Source organism: Scyliorhinus torazame, chromosome 22 (genome assembly GCF_047496885.1).
Source record: "Scyliorhinus torazame isolate Kashiwa2021f chromosome 22, sScyTor2.1, whole genome shotgun sequence".
Taxonomy (NCBI): Eukaryota; Metazoa; Chordata; class Chondrichthyes; order Carcharhiniformes; family Scyliorhinidae; genus Scyliorhinus; species Scyliorhinus torazame.
The window spans coordinates 94,931,865-94,947,318 of record NC_092728.1 but is presented as its reverse complement, the minus strand read 5'-3'; the positions used below and the strand labels follow the sequence as shown (position 1 = coordinate 94,947,318).

General features: G+C 45.5%; 1 protein-coding gene across 8 annotated transcripts in view; it reads right to left on the bottom strand.

The window, feature by feature from the left end:
• Positions 1-15,454, bottom strand: part of LOC140399238 (SH2 domain-containing protein 3C-like) — a 204,665-nt gene that overhangs the window by 35,729 nt on the left and 153,482 nt on the right. The window contains exons 1-2 of one of the 8 annotated variants that reach the window (XM_072488653.1): positions 14,960-15,277; positions 10,422-10,544 (exon numbers count right to left, since the gene is read on the bottom strand). The exons of 6 other annotated variants lie outside the window; for them this stretch is intronic. Coding sequence is in view for 1 of the 2 variants with exons in the window: in XM_072488651.1 (XP_072344752.1) it covers positions 14,960-15,040 (81 nt within the window). In the remaining variant the exon portion in view is untranslated. Of the gene's footprint in view, positions 1-10,421; positions 10,545-14,959; positions 15,280-15,454 lie in introns of those variants that run through there. One more of the 8 variants, XM_072488651.1, reaches the window with a different exon arrangement.

The window sequence follows — 15,454 nt, the reverse complement described above, 5'->3', positions numbered from 1 at the left end:
GACTGCCCCAAAGACCGCAAAATCCCAGAGGGATAAAAAGAAACACAGCCATGTGTTCGGTCTCTTTTGGCCCCGGCCTACGCCTAAAACCAAGTGTAGCATTACGACCAGAAGACAAGTTCAAGACCAACGATCGCTACCAGACGGATGAGCCCAGTAGAAACGAAGCCACTTCTTCTACCCAGCCACGCAAGATCCGAACAAACACCTTGTTCATCTGCAAAGAACAGGTTGCCCTGAAGTTAAGTATAGGTTATTGTAGTTGTTAGGTGTAGTTTAACTTGTACTGTTTTATGTTGCATGTCGAAGTAATCCTTGTGTGAAAATAAACTATCTTTGAACTTGAACTGACTAACTGGTTGTTTGGTCTTTGATCGATATCCGGTAAAGCCTTGTGGTGGTATCATTTGATACCTGGCGACTCTGAAAAGCAATATTATCATTAATAACTGCCATATCTAGTTAATTTGGCAACATTATTGGTGCCGATTGGCAACATCATCGATTGTTGTAAAACTCACCTTGTTCACTAATATCGTTTAGGGAAGGAAATCTGCCATCCTTATCTGGTCTGGTCTACAAGTGACTTCAGATCCACTGCAATGTGGTTGACTCTTAGCTGCCCTCTGAAATAGCCGAGCAAGCCACTAAGTTCAAGGGCAGTTAGCATTGGACAAAAAGTGCTGCACTTATCAGCGGTGTCCACATCTCATCAAAGAACATATATTTTTTTAATGCTACAATAACAGACAGCTACACTTTGTGGAACCTGATGCTCAGCTCTCCTATTCTGGAAGGAAGGGTGGACATGAGGAACTGATATTTATTCTGTACACTCCATCTCACCACAAATTCAAATCTTTGAGCAGCTGAGAATTGTGCAAGATTGATCTAAAGTGAGTATTAGTGTAAACTGGGCAAGTAGAAGCAGTCCCATGGCTTAAGCGAAGCACCTCTGTGGGAAAAGAGGTTATTGACTTTGTTTTGCTGGAGTATTTGTATCACACTTGACAATGGTGAGCAGCTGGAAACCAGACCTGTGTTTGGCCTGTTGAATGTATCATTTGTTATACGGGGTTCGATCCAAGGCAGCTGATTCGTCATTAGTGACAAGTACAGAGAGTCTGTACAACAGGGCTGAACTGTGACCCTTGATCCCGAACCAGCAAATTAAATGTTGCCTCCCCATGACCCATTCTGAATGGTGCAGTTTGAATTAATCAGCATCTAATGTTTTCTGGCTAATAAAATCCATCCCCTCGACCCCAGTAACAGGTCTAAGCAGTTTTTAATATTCTTGGAGTTCTTAAATTGTAATAGTTTATCAGTTAGCTTCTTCCATTGCTCCTCCAGATCAGGAGGTAGGCGAAACAGTAGTCAATGCCTGATAATTACATGTCCCAGTTAATGATGAGCCTTTTCAATTCATTACCATATAAAACACGCCCTAATTCAGAGCTGCTGGGAACATATGGGATGTGAGAACAGCACCTGTTTCCGTTAAGGATACGGAGGAATGTCGTTCTCTCATTAGTGCCTCACATATTCCATTAGAGGTTCCTTTGACAGCAAACATCTTTGCACAGCATAACGGGGATGGTGCATATAGAAATAACTTGCATTTATACAGCACCTTTCGCAATATCAGGATGCCCCAAAATGTTTTACAGCCAGTGAAGTATTTCTGAAGTGTATTCATAGTTTCAGGGAAACCTTAGCCAATTTGCACACAGCAGAGTGCCCAGAAACAGCAATGAGATAATGTCCAGATAGTAATGTTGCTCGAGGGATAAATATTGGCCAATTGGAAGAAAATCGGGGAGAAAGGTCAAATGGGCAGCTCCTCAGATGGGTGGGGTTGTGTGTGTTTGGTATTATCATAACTATCAGCACTGTAAGGGTTAATGTAGTGTCGAGAGTAGCCACTAGAGAGAGCTACAGTTACAACTATATAAGGCAGTGATGCTAACCCTTGGGGGTGAGTGTGTGCAGGAGTTAGCTAGTGAAGGTCAGAGGAGCAGATAGTGTAATTCAGGCAGATCATAGTTTAAACCAATCGAGAGAATAGCTGTAGATGAGTGTAGTTTAGATGTTATTAATTAACTGTGTATTATTAAGGAGTGTGTGCCGAATCCAAGTTAGCAGTGTTAATAAATTTGTTACTTTGTTTAAGTTAAAGCTATTTTGTGTTCTTTGTGAACACTCCGCCAACCATTCTGAAATAAGTGACACAGAGAACACCACATGTATGTGTGTGTAGAACAGGGCCTAAGGAATCAGAAGGATTCAATGGTGCGAGACAGACAACTCAGCAATGTCTGAGTGGGAAACAGAATGAGGTCTGGGCAGAATTTGAAGAGGGGGGAGGAATGAGGACGGGCTGATCACATAGCAGAGAGATTTTCTGAGACCCCCATCCTAGTCCCTCCCGTGACAGACCCTGCTGTGCTATATTGTCAGCAACCAACGTTTTATCAGCTGGGTCCCTTAAAAATCCAGCTCTTAGTCCACCCCTGGGAGGAAGAAGTGAGAGATGAGACTGAGTAGTGGTGGGAAAGAGTGGTAAATAATCACTATGGTGCAGTGGCAATGAGTTCATTTAATCTAAAACCCACCCTGCCCCGTGAAGTGGCCTGCTGCAAGATGGGAATCAGGGGCCATTCGCCACCTTAATAATTGTGCCATTTAGCAAGTAAGGCATATTTTAAATACAACAAGCGTAATCCATCAGTATGTGGGCTATTTTTACTTTGCTCCTTTTTCATCCTGACAGCTGCAATATGTAAGGAATATTTTAAGAGACACACGATATAAATTTAGAGGGGAAAAGGAGCCGAGTGCTGCTACAAATGCTTTTTTAAAAAAGCATATTCTTTGTGTTTGTTGCTGCGCTGAATATTAATCAAGTTGAATGAATGAGATGAGCGTTTATTAACACTCGGGCACCTGACGCAGACTTGAGTTCATGCGGTTCTCTCCTCCCCTCCCCCGCCTCTCGGTGCCTGGGAGGCTGCAGGAGGAATGAGGTAATGTCTAGCTCAGTCGCGCCTCATCACAATGCGTTTTACCGCAAGCCTTAAGCAGGCAGCTTCCCTCCCCTCCACACACCTCACTCACCCCCCACCCCCAATAAAATGCAGCGACCTTACAGATGGCAGGCAAAAGCCTCGACTGCTTCAGTAAATTAGAGCGGGGAAGGGGTAGGATCCAAGTTGTGACTTCTGCTTTGCAAAACAAAAAAATCATTAAATTATGGAAGCTGATAAATTTGCTGCAGGTGGTGGAAACGGACCCAGTTACTTGTGTGTATGAGAGAGAGCGATGCACACAGGGTGAGAAATATCGACAGTGGCAGGAAGTTGCTGTAATGCTATCAGTCCCTGGGGACTTGCAGCATTTACATTGCACCTGCTGGCCCTGCACACACACAGCAGAGAGAGGGCCAATTCTACACAATCAGCACCTTTTATAAAAGGGCAGGAGTGGCGCTCGTCATCCCTGGAAAGCTGAAGAATTCCTTCAGTTTCACGGGAAAAAGTGTCCTTCTATTACAGTCTCACTTAATACAATGTTAAAAAATAATATTGTGTCTGGTATCTTGGTGTACATAACATGTATGTTTTTAAAAATTCTTTTTTTTCCAATTAAGGGGAAATTTAGCGTGGCCAATTTACCTACCACATCGTTTTGGGTTGTGGGGGTGAGACCCACGCAGACACGGGGAGAATGTGCAAACTTAATGCGGACAGTGACCAATAAATTGTTAACAAAACCTGCATCTTGGCACTGCTACTTATGTAGGGAGTTTACAGGAACTGTTTTTGTTGCATCACTCCTGACTCACCCGCTGAGCAGTAAGCAGCTCTATTCTTTTATTTATGACCAACTCTCCACTTCACTCTGGTACTTTCTGCCTTTTAAATAATACATGATGGGCCCATTTGGCTCAAAATCGTGTTTTAATTTAAATCTTGCAGGTGAATTATTTGGCCTTGTCATTCAAAACCAACCTTCAGTCTTCCTACTGACCATCTACCCACATAGAGCCCCCTCCTCGCCCCAGAGTGATTACACGCTCCTGCCTTTAGAATATTTATGATTGTCAGTAATAAAATCACATTTGACCCGATGATTTGAGACAAAAGCTTACATCCCTGCATCTAAAATTGCCAGGTTTTGAGCCAAGGGTGATGAAGGATGCAGTTACTATGGTAACCTCACAATCAGCTGCATGAAATATGTAGAAGTAGTTTTGGAGTGTGATTCACACAGTGCGTTTCGATGTATCACTTTTGGCACAGTGACCTGGCAACTCTTAATTATATCATGAATATACCTTACCCAACAAGCAGCAACTTCCAAACTAGAGGCAAATAACCTGAGTAAATCACAGTCTCTGAAAACTACAGAGGCTGGAACAGAGGAATATACAAAAGCCAAAGAGTACACCGCTCCTGCAACAGTGAGAAATCCACTGCCCACTGTGCCGAAAGATGCATATTTGATCTCTAGCTCATGCTGGTTTTAGCCAGGGAGTTAGTGAAAGTGGCTCAGTTATTCACAACTTCCTGGTTTAAGGAAGGTGGGATTCAGTGGTGTGGTAAGGGAGAGGGCATTTCTGCTTCAGATTACTGTCTAGTGACTTACTGGTGCAAACTTGATAAGGGATCTCTAGGAATAGGGAACTTTGACTGCTGCCTCACGGCGCCGAGGTCCCAGGTTCGATCCCGGCCCCGGGCCACTGTCCGTGTGGAGTTTGCACATTCTCCCTGTGTCTGCGTGGATCTCACCCCCACAACACAAAGATGTTCAGCGTAAGTGGATTGGCCTCGCTAAATTGCCCCTTAATTGGAAAAAAAAGAATTTGGAACTCGTAAGCAAATAGTAATTGATGCTGGGTCAATCAGTTGCTAAATCTGGTATGAGTTTTGTTTACTAAAGGTATTGAGAGATATGGCTGAAGTTGGTAAATGGAATTAGATCGCAGGTCACCCATGATGTCATTGGATGGTGGAACAAGCTCAAGGTCTGAATGGCTTCCTATGTTCTTGGAATTTAGGTGAAGACAAGGTTGGGTTGGGCTAATGCACCATTAGACAGCCTGTTGATAGTCTTGGTCTAGCCAACATAAAAATTTCCCAATGTCGGAAGAATTGTCTTGGAGCAAAGCTTCTTGTCTCAGGAAAGGTAGAGGGAGCTGCATTCATTCACCCAGCCAGTGGAACTAGACTCTCAGACACGTTTAAACCTCTGTAGTTCAGGTGTGGAAGGCTGACACGTGACTTGTCAGCTCCCTACATTTACATTGTTCAAACTGTTTGCATTATCCCCCCCCCCCTCATCCCCCTATGCCATGTAACAGAACAAGAGTCTCACCATTGCTATACGTCTCTAAGTTATACACTACCAATAACTACCCACTCTGACCATAAGGTTCCCAGTACTAATAGTGCTGAATCCACCTTGTAATAAAGCACTCAAGTGTTAATTCTGTTTTGTTTACATTGTAGATTGACACAAAGTACAAATATTCAGAGTTGGAACACTGACCGTTCCAGGAAATGAGCAATGTGAAATCTCAGATCTGCAAGTTCAATTCAGCACATCAAATTCACAAAACTGAAAATAATCTACTCAAAAAAAAACAATTTTCATTTATAAAAGGATGTCTGGGGTTTGACTTTCCTCAGTCAGTGCATTGCCTGAAATGAAGGTTTTGACCTGTTCGAACCAATACAAACAGCCTTTACACATCTCCCGGAACGGTCAAGTGAACCTAGGCAGATTATTATTGACCCAGGCAGCAGCAGGGAAGCAGCTGACAAACCTGGTTTTCTCTCGCTGCGACATTCTGATGTTGCCGCCGACCCTGACAACCCTGGGATGGACCAGCTAATGGGGTTAGAGACCAGATCCAATTTCATTTTACACCAGGAGCCTCCCCCTCCCATGAATTCTAATTGCATTTCTTTTACAAAAGGAAGGTAGAGGGATTTGCTCAGCTGAGAACTGGTTCTTTCCATTTCAGTTAGAGGGAAAAACTGCAGACTTAAATCATGGACAACAATAAGTCATCTGCCTCCCTATAGCTGGTTTCAGAAAAGCACTTGTCTCCTTAGCCCTTAGTTTAGTGGAGGCAAAACTTACATTTATATAGCACCTTTCACAATCACAGCTTTACAATCAATGATGCACTTTTGAAATGTGGTCACTGTTATAATGTAAAAAAACATGACTGTCTATTTGTACATAGCAAGCTCCCACAATGTGACCAGAAAACCTGTTCTTTACTAAAGTGACAGTTAAGGGATAAATATTGGCATTAAGCTTGAGAACTCTCCTGCTCTTCTTTGAATAGTGTGAGCAAATCTTTTAATCATAATAATCTTTATTGTCACATGTAGGCTTATATTAACACTGCAATGAAGTTAGTGTGAAAAGCCCCTAGTCGCCACTATCCGGCGCCTGTTCGGGTACACAGAGGGAGAATTCAGAATGTCCAAATTGCCTAACAGCACGTCTTTCGGGATTTGTGGGAGGAAGCCAGAGCACTCGGAGGAAACCAATGCAGATACAGGGAGAACGTGCAGACTCTGCACAGAGAGTAACCCACGCTGGGAATCGAACCTGGGACCCTGGCACTGTGAAGCAACCGTGCTAATCACTGTGCTACTGTGCTGCCTACCTGAGAGAGCAGCAGGACCCTCGGTTTAACATCTTATCCAAACAGACACCCAACTATATTGCACTTCCTCAGTACTGCAAGGAAGTGTCAGTTACCCTAGATTATACATTCAATTACTTGTGGGGCTCAAATCCACAACTATTATTTAACAGGTGCGAAGGCTACAACTGTGCCAAGGCTGACACTTTTCAGTGAATAGGACCTAAAGCGAGAGGAAACAAATGAAGAAACAGCACCATTGAAGATTCTGATGGTATAACTGAAATGCACTGCCTGGAAATGTGGTGGGGGCCGATCAGAGGGGAGTAGTCACTGCAGCCAAAGAGGTGAAAACCACATTGCAACTGTGCATGGGCACAGGTGTGCATAATAGGCAACTAGCACTTACCCCCAGCCAGTTTCACCCCAGCGGAGAGCTCTGAAGGAACTGTCCCCAGCAGAGAGCATGGTGTCCATTCATTTATACTAGTGAAGCCGGCAATCCAGTGAGTTTGCAACCAAAGTCTCTTCACCGCTTGAGTTGCCAGCTGAAAACTACCATAAAAACTGGCAAGGATGATTAACCAAATTCAACATGTCTGGGATACTGAATTTCTCTGTAATGATCTGTGCATAATTTCTTTATAAATCTGCAGCCCTAATGTAACAGCAATTAATCAGCCAGTCTAAACTCACCATTCAGCAGAGTGGGGTGTGCATGGACTGGCAGCATTGCACTAGCATTCACTGTCCAGCATAAAATAACAGTCTCTAAAACAATTTTTCAAAATTCATTCTTCCGATGTGGGCATCGCTAGCTGGACCAGGAGTTAGTAGGCTTACATTAACACTGCAATGAAGTTACTGTGAAAAGCCCCTAGTCACCACACGACAGTGCCTGTTCAGGCACACTGAGGGAGAATTCAGAATGTCCATTTCATCTAACAAGAACATCTTTCGGGATTTTGAGGGAGGAAATCGGAGCACCCGGAGGAAACCCACGCAGACACGGGGAGAACGTGCAGACTCTGCACTGTGACCCAAGCCGGGTCCCTGGTGCTGTGAAGCAACAGTGCTAACCATTGTGCTGCCTGCCATATATGTATCTATGTAAAAAAAATAAATCTGGAATTACTTCAAGACAGTGCTATTCAAAAAGCTGTAAACCCATGGATCAAATATTCTGTCGAAGTCATCTGAAACAATTCGACTAGTTTCCAGTCGATAACTAACTCCAGGTTTATTGATGACTCTACACGTACGGTCCTGCCTGTATATCAGGTGGATGGCTTCAAAAGTGATGCCCCAGACAGTCGATTAACTATTGATTTCACTTGAAAGGTTGGGGGGGGGGGAGGGGGCACAACTTGAACTAGACACTGGGAGGTGCATCTGCGGAACTGGGAGCATGTTGAGGGGCTGGACAAGGTGGATGGAAGGTTGGTTCTGAAAGGGTTAAGGATTCTCTCTGTGTGTCGGCGGCTCCTTTCTTCTCTGGATGTCATCGAACAGCGCTGCCATTGGTCAGAAATGATGTCACCGTTTACCACAAAGGGAAGGCTCTCGTTGGCCAAGAGAGACAGCACAGCACAGCTGCTAGCTCGGAGCTGAAATGTCATTCTAGCAGCAACATGCTTCCCTCGCGTCTGATTTCCCCGGCCGGGCAGCCTGGACACAGAAAGAATGTCTGCAACAATAAGACAAAGGCAAGGCGGCCAGACATTTCCTCAACATTTAAAACCCGGCTTTGGAACTGATGCAGAGACTGGACCCAGTTTCATGTTAAAAGTGAATTAGAAAAACATCAGCCTTTAAGATGTTGGGTGTCACACATACTAATCGAGGGATTGTCCAAATATTTGGCACCCAGAGCTGTGGCAGTCTGGGGAATCACTGTGGGGGAGGGGGTCACACCGCCCTAAAATCTCAGTACAAAAGGATGCCATTCGGCCGTGGAGCCTGTACCAGCGCTTTGAAGAGCTATCCAATTAACCCCAGCCCCTCCCAAAGACCTGCAATCGGGGGGGGATTAATTATTTATCCAATTTCCTTTTGAAAATTACTATTGAATTTGATTCTGATAGCCTTTCAGGCGGCACATTCCAGTTCATCATAACTGGGAGAGAAAAACTCCATCTGATCAAGCTGATTATAAAAGGGAAATAATTAAACTGAGTCTCAAGAAATTATTCACGAATGCAACCTCTGCACTGGTGTAAAAGACAGAGTTTCTCAGACTGGTGCTCTTTATGACTTCAGGCGGGGTTTTTTTTCGATGTCCTGCAACAAAATCGCTGAAGGTTTTCCAGCGACAGATCAGAAATTATGTCACTGATTGAGGGGCAAACGTTTCGTGTGTTATTTGCCATTCCTCCATTTGCCACTTTCAGCAGCGATTCTAACCTATTAAACAATTTTGTGCCCCTTAAAGAGACAAAGGGATCTTTCATGAATGTATTAAACTGAAATTGCAAACCGTAATTTCTTGACTCTGTAACATTTTACTGTTACTATTTGAAGATCATTTTTATTCAGCCTGGCAGTGCGGTATGGGGATAAAAATGATATGAAATCACTAGAAGCTGTTCTCAAGCCCCCGAGCACATTTCTTACAGCCCAACAGCCCAGGAACATAATAATGTTCCGGCAGCTGATTTGAAGCTTTTGTGCATCAGGACCGCAAATGTCTGAATGACTGGGCTTAAAATTAGAATCTCGTCCCCAATATTTCAAATGAATTAGAATCATAGAATCCCTACAGTGCAGAAGGAGGCCATTCGGCCCATCTAGTCTTCATCGACCCTCCGAAGGAACACCCCACCTAGGTCCACTCCAGCCCATCCCAGTAACCTAACCTGTACATCCCTGGATCCTAAAGGGCAATTTAACACGGCCAATCCAGCGAACCTGCACATCTTTGGACTGTGGGAGGAAACCGGAGCACCCGGAGGAAACCCACGCAGACACAGAGAGAACGTGCATACTCCACACGGATAGTCACCCAAGGTCAGAATCAAACCCGGTCCCTGGAGCTAAGGCAGCAGTGCTAACCGCTGTGCCACCTAATTATCTCCACTTTGCTGTGCATGGATCTGTAATGTTACTTTTGGTTAATAACCTGTGGTCACCAATTTCCAGTAGACTACAGGTGTTTTCTTCATTTTGCTGATCAAATCTGAGTTCACTCAGTAGTGTTGGTCCACCTTCAACCACCCAACTCTTGGAAACGCTCCGTGGTTGTGTTGTGAGCCAAGGTGGGTGGGCAGAAGGAGACCCGAAGTGATGTAAAAGCAATGTTGGTGGACAGAAACAAAAGCAGAAAATGCGGGACAATCTCGGCAGGTCTGACAGCATCTGTGGAGAGAGAACGGAGCTCACGTTTCGAGCCTGGATGACTCTTTGTCAAAGAGATGGTGAGAGGCAGGCAGGATGTGTGGACCGAGTGCTGCTGCAGACTCTGCCTGTTGGAGCCCTGGCAAGTGACATTCCATGGGGCTCGTGCACCGGAATTGCAAGGTCTTAGCAATAAATCAGAAAATGCTAACGTGGGGAGAAGCACTTTGTGTTGAAAATGTGTAAACACCGTAACTCGACTCAGCCTGTGTGAAGGTGAATCATTTACAGCACAAAAGTCCCAGGTTCAATTCATAGAATCTACAGTACAGAAAGAGGCCATTCAGCCCATCGAGTCTCTGCAAGCTCTTGGAAAGAACACCCTACTTAAGCCCACACCTCCACCCTATCCCCGTAACCCCACCTGATCTGTGTCGAGTGAGTTGATCTTAAATCAGAGCGGTGGATAATCGGTGTTGGTGCTCATGGGTTAGAGGAGAGAGCCACTCAGGATTCCCATTGGTGATCTTTCTCTGCTGATCCCTGCCTGAAGTATACAGAAGTGAAAGTCGGATGAGCCAGCATGAAGTAAAAGCAGCTGGCTAACACTGTCAGTACTGACATCAATAATAATCATTTTTTAAATATAAATGTAGATTACCTAATTCATTTTTTCCAATTAAGGGGCAATTCAGCATGGCCACTCCACCTACCTTGCACATCTTTGGGTTATGGGGGCGAAACCCACGCAAACACGGGGAGAATGTGCAAACTTCACACACACCGTGACCCAGGGCTAGGATCGAACCTGGGATCTCGGTGCCATGAGGTAGCAGTGCTAACCACTGGCACCACCGTGCTGCCCATCAATAATAATAATAATGATGGACCACTGGGAAACCCATGGAAACACAGCCCAGCCACCCAGACTGCTTTCTGGAACAGCGAGTCTCGAGTGGTTGGCAAAATAATCCCAAATAGATAAGGATGGGACAACATCCTCCTTGTTCTAATGTCCGAACACCAAAACCGCGTTCCCCCCCCCCCCTGAGTGGATTGAAGGGGTAAATCTCCATCTATTGAGGGCTTACTCAGAGTATCTGCTCAAACTGATCATACAGTCTGAGGATTTGGGGCGTGCCAGCCACAATTTTGCACTGATTTTTAGAGAATGAATACCCATCAGGTCTCAACTAAGGGAATTAAAGAACAATAGCCATCGTCAGGGTCATCAATAAACAGCAAACAGAATAATGCCTTTCACGTTGTTTGGATACGGAATGCTGACGACAGCAGCAGGGGAGGAATTACTGAAGCTGATGGTGTAAGGGGAGCTGATAGGAAACAGGTCAGCACTCTGTATGTACAATAGTGTCCATTAATCCAGCTCCTTCTCACCGTCTGGCTGAATAACTGCTCCATATTAAATAGGTTGTTTTATCTTATGGGTTCCAACAGGTAGAGTCCGCAGCAGTACTGGGTCCACACACACTGCCTCTCACCATCTCTTTGATAAAGAGTCGTCCAAACTCAAAACGTTTGCTCCGTTCTCTCGCCACAGATGCTATCAGATCTGCTGAGATTGTCACATGGAATATTCACTCTGAAACACACTATAGGCTATTGACAATGGTGGGACCGGTAGATCCCGCTGGCGAGCAGCCTCTGCTGCCGAAAAACAGGCTGGTGGGTAAATCCCACCCTATGTGTGTGGGTGCTTATGTGTGTATCTATGTGTATGGGTGTCTATGTATGTATTCCTATGTGTGTGTGTATTTCTTTGTGTGCATGTCTATGTGTGTGTGCCTATCTATCTGTGTGTATGTGATTGTGTGTCTATATATTGTGTGTATCTATGTGTGTGGGTGTCTACCTGTGCATGTGTATTTGTGTGTGAGTCTGTGTGTGTGTGCCTGGCTGTATCAATGTATGTGCATCTTCGTGTGTGTGCCTATGTGTGGATCTGTGTGCACCTGTGTGTATCTATATGTGTGTGTATCAATTTGTGTGTGTGCCTATCTGTGTGTCTATGTGTGTATGTGCCTAACTATGTGTGTGTGTGTCTGTGTCTGTGTGTGTGTCTATTTGTATATGTGTGTGTGCCTATCTGTGTGTGTGTGTCTGTGTGTGTGTCTATTTGTATGTGTGTGTGCGTATCTGTGTGTCTATGTGCCTATCTGTCTGTGTGTGTGTCTATTTGTGTGTGTGTGTGTGTATCTATTTGTATATGTGTGTGTGCCTGTGTGTGTCTGTGTGTGTGTATCTATTTGTATATGTGTGTGTGCCTGACTGTGTGTCTATGTGTGTGTGTGCCTATCTGTGTGTGTGTGTGTATCTATTTGTATATGTGTGTGTGTCTGTGTGTGTGTCTATTTATATATGTGTGTGTGTGCCTATCTGTGTCTGTGTCTATTTGTTTATGTGTGTGTGCCTATCTGTGTCTGTGTGTCTATTTGTATATGTGTGTGTGCCTGTCTGTGTCTGTGTGTGTGTCTATTTGTATATGTGTGTGTGCCTATCTGTGTCTGTGTGTGTGTCTATTTGTATATGTGTGTGTGCCTGTCTGTGTCTGTGTGTGTGTCTATTTGTATATGTGTGTGTGCCTGTCTGTGTCTATTTGTATATGTGTGTGTGCCTATCTGTGTCTGTGTGTGTGTCTATTTGTATATGTGTGTGTGCCTGTCTGTGTGTGTGTCTATTTGTATGTGTGTGTGTGCCTGTCTGTGTCTGTGTGTGTGTCTATTTGTATATGTGTGTGTGCCTGTCTGTGTCTGTGTGTGTGTTTATTTGTATATGTGTTTGTGCCTATCTGTGTGTGTGTGTCTATTTGTGTGTGTGTCTATTTGTATATGTGTGTGTGCCTGTCTGTGTGTGTGTCTGTGTGTATGTCTATTTGTGTGTGTGTGTCTATTTGTGTGTGTGTCTATTTGTATATGTGTGTGTGCCTGTCTGTGTGTGTGTCTGTGTGTAAGTCTATTTGTATATGTGTGTGTGCCTATCTGTGTGTGTGTCTGTGTGTGTGTGTCTATTTGTATATGTGTGTGTGCCTATCTGTGTCTGTGTGTGTGTCTATTTGTATATGTGTGTGTGCCTATCTGTGTCTGTGTGTGTGCCTGTCTGTGTGTGCCTATCTGTGTGTGTGTGTCTGTGTGTGTGTGTGTGTGCCTATCTGTGTGTGTGTGTGTCTATCTGTGTGTGTCTATGTGTATGTCTATGTGTGTGTCTATGTGTGTGTGTGTCTATGTGTGTGTGATGTGCCTGTGTTTTTTGTTGCCCATCCCTAATTGCCCTTGAGCTGAGTGATTTGCTCGGCCATTTCAGAATCAATCACATTGCTGTGGGTCTGGAGTCACATGTAGGCCAGACCAGGTAAGGATGACAGATTTCCTCCTAAAGGACATTTGTGAACCAGATAGGTTTTTACACAACCGATGATAGTTGTCATGGTCTCTATTACTGAGACGAGTTTTATATCCCAGATTTATTAATTGAATTTAAATTCCACCAGCTGCTGTGCTGGGATTTTTCCAAACCGTGTCGCCAGGGCATTGCTTCAGGGCTCTAGATTACTGGTCCAATAGCATTACCACTACACCATTGCCTCCCCCAGACTGCAGGATAACTCGTCACTTCAGCACATCAGAGTGTCAATGCGATGATTGATGCCCCTTGCCATGAGGGATGGCTTCTGCCCCTTTGCCCCTTCCATCTCGACAGGGAGGAGAGGCGCCGGAGGGGGGCTTACAAGTTCATCGTCCCTCCATCTTCACTTAACTATTCAGTGCAAACCTTGCCCGCCGCCCACTCGCTTGCTACAGTATTGACATCACCGTGCACCGTATCTGCCGCTCAGCCCCATGTGAGAAGTCTTTAGTCATTGAGTGCAGATCTATCACTGCACAGATACCGGCGCAACTACTGCCTCCGGCACAGAACTGACTGCAGCATTAAAACACCTCGGACATAGTTTAGCAAACTAGGTGCATAATTTAGGGATAATATTTCAAATTCCAGCACAGCCCAATAACGCCATGAAGGAAGAGAGTTAACTGCATTACATCACCCAGGAAGATCATCAGCACAAAGAGTCCACACTCTGAGCACGGATTCTGTGCGTTCATTCCGTACACCTGCCCAAGCCCTTACAAATCTTTCTGTATGTCTCACTGGGTCGAGAGGGTGTGCAGCGTTGTGTTACTCCCAGGGTCTCTAGGTTTGTGTAACTGGCACCCCTCCTTCCGTAAGAGCCTCTATGTGTGCATCATTGAGTCAGAGAGCATCTCCGCCCGTTACTCCCTCTCTCTGGTTCTGTCTGAATTTCTCTTTGGACCTGCCTCTGCATCTTTCATCCCTCTCTCTATCCCTCTCTCCTCTCTCTATCCCTCTCTCTATCTTTAACCCTCTAGCCAGCTCTCTGCTTAGTGTGGGTACCCTGTGAATGATATACTTAGATATAAACCCCTCGTGTCTGTCTATTTCTCTCCCTTCCTTGCTGATTATGTCACCTCTGTCTCCTCAATGTGTATCTCTGCCCATGTGTAGCTGTTTGCATGTGTGAATGGAATTGCACAGACACTATCAGCTGCAATGCCCACCCCAGCCCCATCAACTATCATCTTTCAGGAACACATCCTCTCCGCTGCCGTTCCAGTGAGCAATATACCTGAGCGGATTTTTCTCGATTTAAACGGTAAACCTGCGGAAAGACATACTGCCAACCCCCCGGAGGAATTGCAGCCTTTCCCCCTGTCCTTTCCCTGCAGGAGAACCCCAGAGGCAAAGGGTGCTTGGGACGAATTGCACCGTTTACTATTACTACCAGAAAAACCCCATTCATAAAGTAGCAGCATGCAAGGGGAGAGGGAGGGGGCAGAGTGTGCTGAGGGCCAGCACCCCCTGCGTTTAGGGACGGCAAACTGAGTGGGGGGGGGGTCCTTCTTTAATCCGGGGTGCCACCCTTACCTGAACTTGCATGAAGGAGCCCCGGTAGAAGCAGCAAGCCGCCGCCGAGATGGCGCTCCACAAACTGCACTTGTCAGTCATCTTCCCTCCTTCCCAAAGATGTCTTTAGAAAGGAGTGTAATCCAGCGGTTCAACAAGAGCCGGGGCTTCCTCCACACTGCCAGAGGTCCGGGTGATGTGAGCAGTCACACTCACACACTCACACACATGGCTGGGATGCTGAGACAGTCCTGGTGCTCCCCTCACAGCAGTGCCCTCCTGCTCGCCTGCCCCTCTGCCAGTCTCTGTCTCACTCACCAATAGGAGCCGGCAGCTGCCAGCCCTGCCTCTCACCTCCTGCACATTCAATCCGAGCCGGCGGCAATTGATGGGGAAGTAGCAATGCTGGGGTGGGGGGGGGGGGGGGGACCATCTCAAACCTCCCCCCCCCAAAATCAATGCAAATCAACCCCTCCCCCTCCCCTCCACTCCGACACTTAATCAATAAGCAGCCTG